The 11209-nt window shown below is 27.6% G+C and overlaps 1 protein-coding gene across 1 annotated transcript in view; it reads left to right on the forward strand.

Annotated features, from left to right (window-relative positions):
* The window catches only part of LOTGIDRAFT_81753 (hypothetical protein), a gene marked incomplete at both ends in the record, with an annotated part of 26505 nt that extends 15296 nt beyond the window's left edge, over positions 1-11209 (forward strand). The window contains 5 exons of the mRNA XM_009055903.1: positions 708-817; positions 5353-5514; positions 5995-6089; positions 9979-10163; positions 11104-11209. Of these exons, the coding sequence (XP_009054151.1) occupies positions 708-817; positions 5353-5514; positions 5995-6089; positions 9979-10163; positions 11104-11209 (658 nt within the window). The remainder of the gene's footprint in view (positions 1-707; positions 818-5352; positions 5515-5994; positions 6090-9978; positions 10164-11103) is intronic.

The raw sequence follows: 11209 nt of genomic DNA on the forward strand, positions 1-11209 counted from the left end.
CTGTTTTCTGTGACAGTGATAAAGCTGAGCCTTGTCTGAATTCCCTGTTTAAACTTCAATCATCTTTGGATAAAAAGTGAGAAAATAGATGTTAAAGGTTGTGAAACAAGTAGGTGCTAAAACATAATGTCTGTTAATGTGTTTGATATTAATAATACAGTCAATATTATTATTTTATTATATAACACATCATCTAATGTGTCAAATGATAAATTTTCTATTACCACCTTTTTTCACCATCTCCCTTAATGATGAAACCTCAAATTAATTAAAATTGACTTAAGTATGATAAATAGCTTTTAAGGTTATTTACCAAAATGAGTTTGCAAGCCCAAAAACAGGCTTCGTTTTATCAATGATGAAAATTGGCATCTCTGATTATCTCATGTTGTGAGATCTAGGATGAGATTAATAGTTGAAAAAACAGATAATGATTTAGTCCTCATGAGGACTCCAGAAAATTCAGGAATGTTGCATTTTATCAATATCATAAATTCATACCTCTACTACTGTTTACTATGTTATTCAGTTGCTTTATGTAGTGATGGTTTCAATTATTTGAAACGTCTTAAACAGAGCTACCAAATTGTGAATATTACGTTGCCTGGCAATCTTCTTTATTGTTTCACTGTCTCCCAGAACTATAAAGATAAACTTTCTACATTTGCTTCAACATAATAAAAGGTTTTGTATGTAATCTATTGCAGTGTTGAATGTATAATAGAACCAGTGGGATCATGTTGTACCTTAATAGCCGAAGAAGTTGTAGGCAATCCAGACTTCCCATTTGATGGCATCGTTAATGTTCTCCTTTATGGTAAATACTTAACTTAATTTACTTGCCATTCTTGGCTTCTATTAATTTAAACATTGTACAATCACAATCTTTCTTGATATCGACAGAGCTTTTATAGAAAAACTCTTCTATTGAAGAACTTGCTTTGGTCACAAGTAGAAGACATAAGAAGTGCAGCTCTGATTTTAACGATCCTATACAATATATCCTTAGTGAAATGCAAACGGTAACAAAGCTCTTATTTGAATTTGAACCATTTTTTAAATTATACCATGCATGAAATTTGTGCAAAAAGTTGTTTTTTTTTTCAAAATTATATATATATATATATGTATTACGGAAGCGTATTAGGGCCATTCACTTTTTTTTTTTTTGAATTTTCAAGTTAGTATGTTGAATTTTTAAGTTAGTATGTTCGAATTTTAACTTGTAAGATTCGAGATACTAACTTGAAAATTCAAGATACAAACTTGAAAATTCAAGATATTAACTTGAAAATTCAACATACTAACTTGAAAATTCAACATACTAACTTGAAAATTCAACATACTAGCTTGAAAATTCAACATACTAGCTTGAAAATTCAAGATACTAACTTGAAAATTCAAGTTACTTACTTAAAAATTCAACATACTAGCTTGAAAATTCAAGATACTAACTTGAAAATTCAAGTTACTTACTTAAAAATTCAACATACTAGCTTGAAAATTCAAGATACTAACTTTAAAATTCAAGATACTAACTTGAAAATTCAAGTTACTTACTTAAAAATTCAACATACTAACTTGAAAATTAAAAAAAAAAAAAATTGAATGGCCCTAATACGCTTCCGTATATATGTATTCAGTTAATTAATTTATTTCAGATTATCTGATATGATCATTTGCCTCTGACCACAAATTAAAAACTTTGCTTGTAATCAAAGCAAAAAAACTGCTTTAAATTCCATTTCATTGAAATATATTTTTAAGTCCATTAGGTTCAATAAAGTACTATGTTAGAAAATGACAGAAAACATATTTCTCAGTTGAAATAGTATTGTCTGAAATGTTATAAATTTAAAAACAGTACATTATATACTATATAACAAATTGATTTTCCATCAAATCACGTTTCAGAATGATTGAGATATAAAATTTATTACTTATCAGTGTAGAGCAGTCATCTATTCTTTATTATATAATCTTGAACAGAATTCAATAAACTTCTCAGGGTAATGCAATTTTTAAATTGTAAATGTGATTTACTATGTTTTTATCACATAATGTAAGAGAAGTGTAATGGAAGAACCTTTGCCATCTTTATGTTGTAAATTGATTATATAAAGAAAGTAGGGACAAGGTCAAACATAATTATAGAATAGTGTACACAGTTCTAGTTTTTATACTGGAATCCAATTAAGGTTGATTCATTTTGGAACAGTATAATATAAATGCCATCATTCTATGGCCATTAACAGAGGTGATTAAAAAGATTTTTACAATAATAGACAAGATGAATTGCATAAACTGACCTATTTTGATAAATTTGGGTTATGATCTGCTGCATTTAAGTGAGCCCTAAAGGAAACTTCTTTCTTATTTGAGATTTATCAGTATAGATTAGACTGCCAAGTTATATTGGAAAAGTACTGAGACCTGTTTCTAAAACTCTATGTCATTTGACAATTTATTACTTATTGTAAAGTTCTTTGATTTAGTTCATTGCATATTAGCATCACAATAATTATTGTAAACATAACTTTACCCTGTGCCAGTACCTTATATTGAATAGTAACTTGTTACTCTTCAATCACCCTAATCTCTAAAGTTGTGTACTAAGTACATTATGTAATAAAACAAAAGTTTATGGCCAAATTTTAAACTACAAGATTTTAAATTTGTGGAAGTTGAAGTTGAGTTTTGGGTTTCATTCACAACAACATCTGGAGGTGGGGTTCTGCACATGGCAAGTGACATATTCCAAATAAAGATGTTTGCATAAAGAAATTTCCCTTTTTATACACCCACATTATAATGTGATCATATATTGTAATCGCCCAATGAATCTATAGGTTCATCCGTTCATATCTGGCTCAGGCTCACTCTTATAATCCTTTATGGATTCTTTTGATTTTCATTTGCACACTTGTAGTGTGGAAGCATATTGTCATCTGTCCGTTGGCTCGTGCTCACTCTACAGACTACAAACAATCAATCAAAGCTGCTGGTGGGCGTATGTCACCTTGCTTCACAAGGCTATGTTTAAATTGCTATTTAGAGACAATAGATAATTTAGTTGATAATTGGTATACAAGTAGAAGTACCAGCCTGTACCAGAATACATGTAATATAAAGAGGAAACAATACACAAATTAAAAATACATCAGCAATCAGTATATTACTAATTGCTTGTTTTACTGAATACATTAATATGAATCAATATTAGTCATTCAATGGATTTTACACTCATCTTTATAATAGATAGAGTGATTAGAATCTTAACAAATCTCTCATCTACAGTTTCTGATAACTTGCTCTACTACTATACTTATATCTATAAAGTAAGGAACCTTTGGATTCTATAGTCTTTCAGGTATTATTCTAATTTTAAATAGTTTTTTTCTCAGTGAAATTACTATATTCGCATGAGGTCTCATTTTACCATTTTTTTACTTGGCACTTTTTTAAATCAATTTCATTTTGTTTATTAATTTTTTTACTTTGTGACATCATCCACTGAATTTAAGGATTCAAACAAAGTAATCACTGGTAATGCACAATATTCAATAAAATTGCCTTTGTGTGTTGATAACTCAACCCTCAAAATTTTGGGTATGATTATAGCTAAGTGTTAAAGTGTTAATTTTCTGTAGATGGTTGCTCAACCTTAAAGTCTATTTGGCTTTATTTCTCATATTAGTTTAGTTGATGTAAGGTCTGATAGGTTGAGGTTCTTCTGTATTTAACAAACTTCATGAATATTATTAAATAGAGAGGAATATTCTTACTACATGTATTCATAACTTCCCTTAATTAGCAACTGTGTGATGTTTCATTTTACTTAAAGGGGCAGTATGCAAACTTTTCATTATCAAAAAAACGTCTAAGATTATACATGAAAATATTTCTAAAATTGTTATCTACTTGATCAAACTAAATTTGCTTTAAAAAGGGTTAATTAAAACAGAGTGTACTAATTATAAAGAAGATTAAACTAGTTTTGTTGATGGTTCATAGAGACAGAACATTATTAGTTGAAACCTTTAGAATACGTAGGAGACAGATTACTATACAATTAAGAGTTTATTTTACCTAAATCAGTAGTTTTTTTAACATCTACCAAACAGCATAACGTACTTAAAAATTTTACATAAACGTTTTAGGTAGTTTTGGCTGAAAAAAACAGGTGAAGTTTTTAATTAAAACATTCAGATAAGTTAAGGGACACATTTCTCTTTATTTTAGTATAGTGTTTGCATAAATTTGAGCCAAAAAACTTACGAAAAAAGCATAAAGCACCTTTAAAAGTAGTATGTATAACCAAAGTTCTTTTGAGTGCAATTGCCAGTAGCATTTCTTTTTTTTTCATAAAAGTTAAGATTGATTAAATGTTAAATGTTTGTATAAATGTGTATATCAAGGCCCGTATAGGATAAGTCTATGTATATGTTATGTTATAAGTATTTACTAAGAAGGTTGTTATAACCTATATGTGAACATGTCAGAACTAAAGAAATTATGTCATTATGACTTCATAGTTATGACTAATTTATATAATATACTTATTGTTTGAAATTCGTTCAATGATTTATTCTCTGGCTTTGAATCATACATATAAATAAGTAGTTGATATTGTTTAACTGCTGTAGTCTAAGCAATTGATAGATGTTTGAACTTATAGAATATGTTAAATATTATTAATATGGTTAGTAAATTCCTGTAGTAATATTATGAACATTTCCTCGTAAACTGAGAGTGCTGAGGAACAATTCAAAGTTTTGTGACTTGCTTGCCTTGACATTTGAATCTCTAAATAATAACACAACCTACAGCCTATCCTATATATCCGATCTATTAAATATCAGACATTGTTATGTTGTATAAAGGTAAGAAGATAATGTAAGATGAGAAAACAATATTTTTCAAACCCTTCTTGGAGTATACAAATGCTTTCAAAAGGATTCATTATAACATACAATAAACAATGTATTTGATTTGCTTTTGTCTTTGAGGCTTCCAAAAGAGGTTTTCTAGTTGTATAATTATGCATTATATGTAGCTTCAATTATTGGCACTACTCTCATATTTTGTCCAAACCAGTGGTTCCTGAAATTACAGAAATTGTATTTGCAATAGTGAAATCATTATATGCAGTTACTGTAACCACAGACATCAAAATATAGTGGAAAAGAATTCTAATAGATACACATACAAAGGCTTTAGGTTCTCTTTTGTAGTTCTTTAAGTCTTTAAGAGAATCATACTACAGCTATTAACATATCACAAAAGCCAGTAATAGCCAATATGTAAAGCTGATATGACATTTTCTACATAATCTGTATTATGTACTTTCAGGAACAATATTGATTGATACCATCAATATGTCACCAGAAGCTGGTAAAACAACAGATAAAGATACATTAATGATACACAAATTAGAAGATACATTAGAAGAAATGGGTGTAGATAGAGATACATTATATGAGGATCTCAATGATGCCAAATTTGATTTATCAGGTGTGTTATATGTTAAAAAACATTTAATGATTTATAATTATTCTTGGTTAATTCAGTTTAAGTAGCATTATTAAAATGATAAAGTTATCTTAATATTTGCTTTACCAACTGTACCAGAATTTTCTGATATCTGTAACATAGTCAGACAGTTTGATTTTGATGTGATACCAATAGCTGAAATTGAGCTATTAGCCAGTTCTCTACTAAAGATCAGAGGTGTTGGGTGTAACAAAATTTACATGCAAAAGATACAATGACATGTGGGAAGCAAAAAGTATTGGTTTTTATTATCTTCTTACATTTACGACATAGCTTGTCGTATTAAGTTGGTATCATTCTCTCTTGTCTTTTCAACATGCTGACTAAATGTTAATATCACCATTAAACATTCATGTTAGATTTGAATGCCAGAAGATTTGTCTTCAGAACACAATTACTTTTACTCTGTTCTTCTTTTATCTTTTCTTTTATATTAAACAGGTTTGACAACTTCAGAAATTCTTGAGAAAGATATGAAATTAATTCATGGAAATAATTTGATTGTTGCTATGTGTTCTGTTACCATGGAGATGAAGGTAAATTCAGTTTTTTTTGTCTTTGAAATTAAAGATCAGTAGAGTTCAACGTGATTTGAAATAGTCTGTAAACTAACAATGGATCGATTCCAGTTAAAAATTGTATATATTTGATTTAAGGGTTTGAATTTGTTGTTCTTTGAAAGGAGTCATAGTCTGAAGTTGCAGGAAAAATAAAATAGATGATTATAGAGAAATTATTTTTTTGAATGTTAAGTTGTGAAAGGTTTGAAATATCCTTTCTACCTTAGATATAGTAACTTGCTCCTATGGTTACTTTATGTTTGTACACCATCTCTGAGTGAAATCTTGTCATAGAAATTATTTTTTATTTTTTATTGTCACCTTTTGAATTGTTTGATTTTCTCATGGAATAGATGTAGATATATTTGGTATGATGCCATACCTGCAATGGAATCATGAAAGTTATAAGATCTGAACATAACTGAACAAGACATTGAGCATTATAGTCCATCATTGCAACATCATCTTTAAATTCTCAACACCAAAACCAGATAATAATAGTCTGATAAAATTTCTTTAAGATAGAATGCCTTATCTCTTCACTGTTTAATGAGTCTGAAATGTTTCTACTGTTCAAAATGTTATCAGAAAGCTTATTTAGCTGACACTGCCTCCAAAATAACTAAATAACTGTCAAAATAGTGACATCATCAAACACTTAGTTTTAGTGGAATTGCAGGAACCAAACAGCTAATCGTAAAATTGGAATGGTGCAAATTGTTGCTATGTCTCTGATACACAAAAAATTTTCAGAAAACCTCATTGCAGTCCCTGTAAATGATTCAGGACAGGTTTTGGACTTTTGATATATCTACTGTATTTTAACCAGAAGTTACAGGTTTCACTTTGGATGGTTCTGGTTTTGACTGGTTTTTTACTGGTTTGATCTACTAGGTTTGATTGACTGTTTATGGCAGATACCACTTTATAAGCATACTGAATTAATACAGGTTTATTGTTGAGGCTTTATGTTTACAGTTAAACAGATTGTTAACGGTCTAAACACTAAATGTAGAAATTGATTTTAATTCTATTTATATATTTTATTGGTATAACTAGTATATATAGTTTTTATATGACCATTGATTTTTTACTTCTGTTGACCTTTTTCTCTTAATTACTTCTTTTTTCTCTGATAAATACTAAATATTTTATTATTCTCCTATCATTCAGATTATATTTCCTTGAACAAAACTGTAATATATGAATTTCAGGGAATGGTCATGGCCAAGAGGTTTTGCGAAAAATGACTAGGTGGTCTAAATATCATCAATAGAGCGATTTAAGGATTAAGGCGATAGTTTAGACCATTAATGTTTCCCTTGTATTATTAAGAAAAGTTTGTTCCCTGAATTCAAAAGTTATCTTTCTCAACTATTTGACTCTTAACAGGAGTTGATAATAAATACATTTGCAATCATTTTTTTTTTCATTTCATTTTAAGTGCTTCAAATATCTTTGTTAATATGTTTGGAATGATAATAAAAATAGAGTAATATGTTTCATAGACAATAAAATAATTGTTTTAACTTGTTTAAAATGTAGGAAAACATAGAATGGCAGTAAAGAATGCTTAGGTTAATTTTACTTGAGACAAAATAATTTATTCAAAACTAATATAACTAAATTGTTAAGAGACTATGTAATTGTCATTTTGCACTAAGAGTGTAGACAAGAATGAAAAAACAAACAAATATATTATATTAGTAATGATATGATAAGATGACATGTCATACTATTTCTATCTGTAATGACGTCAGTACCTAGACATCTTTCTAATCAATCAAATACTAAGGTATTTTTAATTGATACTTATTTCATTTTCATATCTTACTGACTTTAGCTAAATAGGAGGGCAATCATCTGATTTTTTTCGCAGATTAATCATTAATGTCTTTAAACTCTTAGACAATTACAAATAAAAATACATTAGATTAGACAATTACAAATAAAAATACATTAGATTAGACAATTACAAATAAAAATACATTAGATTAGACAATTACAATTGAAAATACATTAGATTAGACAATTACAATTGAAAATACATTAGATTAGACAATTACAAATAAAAATATGTTAGATTAGACAATTACAATTGAAAATACATTAGATTAGACAATTACAATTGAAAATACATTAGATTAGACAATTACAATTGAAAATACATTAGATTAGACAATTACAAATAAAAATACATTAGATTAGACAATTACAAATAAAAATACATTAGATTAGACAATTACAAATAAAAATACGTTAGATTAGACAATTACAATTGAAAATACATTAGATTAGACAATTACAAATAAAAATACGTTAGATTAGACAATTACAATTGAAAATACGTTAGATTAGACAATTACAAATAAAAATACATTAGATTAGACAATTACAAATAAAAATACGTTAGATTAGACAATTACAATTGAAAATACATTAGATTAGACAATTACAAATAAAAATACATTAGATTAGACAATTACAATTGAAAATACATTAGATTAGACAATTACAAATAAAAATACATTAGATTAGACAATTACAAATAAAAATACGTTAGATTAGACAATTACAAATAAAAATACATTAGATTAGACAATTACAATTGAAAATACATTAGATTAGACAATTACAATTGAAAATACATTAGATTAGACAATTACAAATAAAAATACATTAGATTAGACAATTACAAATAAAAATACGTTAGATTAGACAATTACAATTGAAAATACATTAGATTAGACAATTACAATTGAAAATACATTAGATTAGACAATTACAATTGAAAATACATTAGATTAGACAATTACAATTGAAAATACATTAGATTAGACAATTACAATTGAAAATACATTAAATTAGACAATTACAATTGAAAATACATTAGATTAGACAATTACAATTGAAAATACATTAGATTAGACAATTACAATTGAAAATACATTAGATTAGACAATTACAATTGAAAATACATTAGATTAGACAATTACAATTGAAAATACATTAGATTAGACAATTACAATTGAAAATACATTAAATTAGACAATTACAATTGAAAATACATTAGATTAGACAATTACAATTGAAAATACATTAGATTAGACAATTACAATTGAAAATACGTTAGATTAGACAATTACAAATAAAAATACATTAGATTAGACAATTACAATTGAAAATACATTAGACAATTACAACTGAAAAGACATTAGATCAAAACAATATTAGAACAGACATTCATGATCAAAACAACATTAGAACAGACATTCATGATTTCAAGAATATTAGAACAGACATTCAAGATCAAAACAACATTAGAACAGACATTCATGATCAAAACAACATTAGAACAGACATTCACGATTGATAAAACAGTAGTGGAAAGAATATCAGATCACATGATCCAAAAATCATAGATTGGTCATTCAGCATTGGACAACATAATGTGAACATAGAAATAGGAAAAGATAGATTTGGTTAATTCCCTGGTGGTTAATCTTCTCTGATTCCACATGGAAGTCTTGTGGCTTGGTTCTTGTTTACACATGGAAATTTCTTCTTCTGTTTGATAGCAATTTTGTTTGATTGGTCTAGAGCAATCTTCTCTTTTTAGAAGAAACTTTTCTCCCTCTTGAAACCAACTGTGGAAAGATATCATGATAGGGTACTTTTTAAAATGTTTTAATCACATGGAATTTCTATTGAAAATTTAATATCCTCTTCTGGAAACAGACTTTACATGAAGATTATGTAACTCAATTTGATGAGGGTATCAGTGGAAATAAAATGCTAAAGCAATTTCATTAAAACAAGCTAATTTCATCTTCCGGTCTAATTAGGTATCTTTCTGTTGTTACAGGAACTATTTACAAGATCTGATTTGGAATCAGAGTTAAAGAAATTAAGTCAAGAAAAGAATGCTGAGGTTGTTATAATCATGACACTTAGTAACCAAGATGGCAGTCCTACTAGACAACTAGCTCTATATAGTGAAAATAGAATTTATAAACAACAGGTATGTGTAGTTTTATCAGTTATCTTATTGTTTGGATGTCTCATGGAAGTTGCCAGATGACAGATATCAACATGTCCAGTAAAAAAGGTGATTAATTCCTCAACTACAATGAAAATTCTTGAAAATAAAGGGTTTCAATATATATTCTTCTTTTAAAAAACAATGTATTACACATATTCAAAAAACATTTTCAAGGATGTAAATATTTCCCCCTTTTTCTTTTTGAAATTTGATCGAATATTCACCCTCTATTATACAGCATTTATATTATTTAGAAATAATGCAAAACAAAATATTAGGCCTCTTCATTTAGCTATACAGGTTTAGTAGTGCAATTATTGTGGTAACACAGATGGCAGCTTTTGACTATGGATATTTCAGTTAATTCAATCTTTCATATATTGACAATTACACGTTTGGTCATTAATATGGAAACTTAGTTAGATGAGAAAGAAGCACATTGTAGATGATAATGATATACGACTACTAACAGAGTATAGGATTTACTGGTATGGCACTAATGATAGTAGTAATACATGTAGATCATTAGTTACCATGTATTACTAAGCTAATACATCTTAATTGTGATGCTTTCATATTATATTGATGATTTTTGATAAAAAAAAGTTATATCAAATAGAATTTAATGAGGATAATTCTTATCTTAAAATTCATAATGACTAGAAAAAAAAGCACATGGAATTATTTATGATCTGTTGATAAATTCTTAGGATTGCATTGAAAATTTAATTAAGGTGTCAATAACATAATTTCAATGCATGTTTATCTATAAACTGAGATAGGATACATAACATAAAGTAATATGAATTGTTAATTGTTATCTGATAAATAAAAGTCTGTAAGTACATATTAAAAAGTGAACAGTTACCAATATGATACCTTTCTACTCTGGTTACAATCCCTTTTTTTCTCATTATAGATAAATGATGTACTAGTGGTCTGTCAAAGTCCAAGTTTACAGCTAGAACTGATACCAGCCCCTACTGATAATATACAAGCTTATAGTCAAGGCAACGTGCAGGCCTCCAGAAAAAAAATCTTGCCAGTAATAAAA

Source organism: Lottia gigantea, assembly GCF_000327385.1.
Source record: "Lottia gigantea unplaced genomic scaffold LOTGIsca_26, whole genome shotgun sequence".
NCBI lineage: Eukaryota > Metazoa > Mollusca > Gastropoda > Lottiidae > Lottia > Lottia gigantea.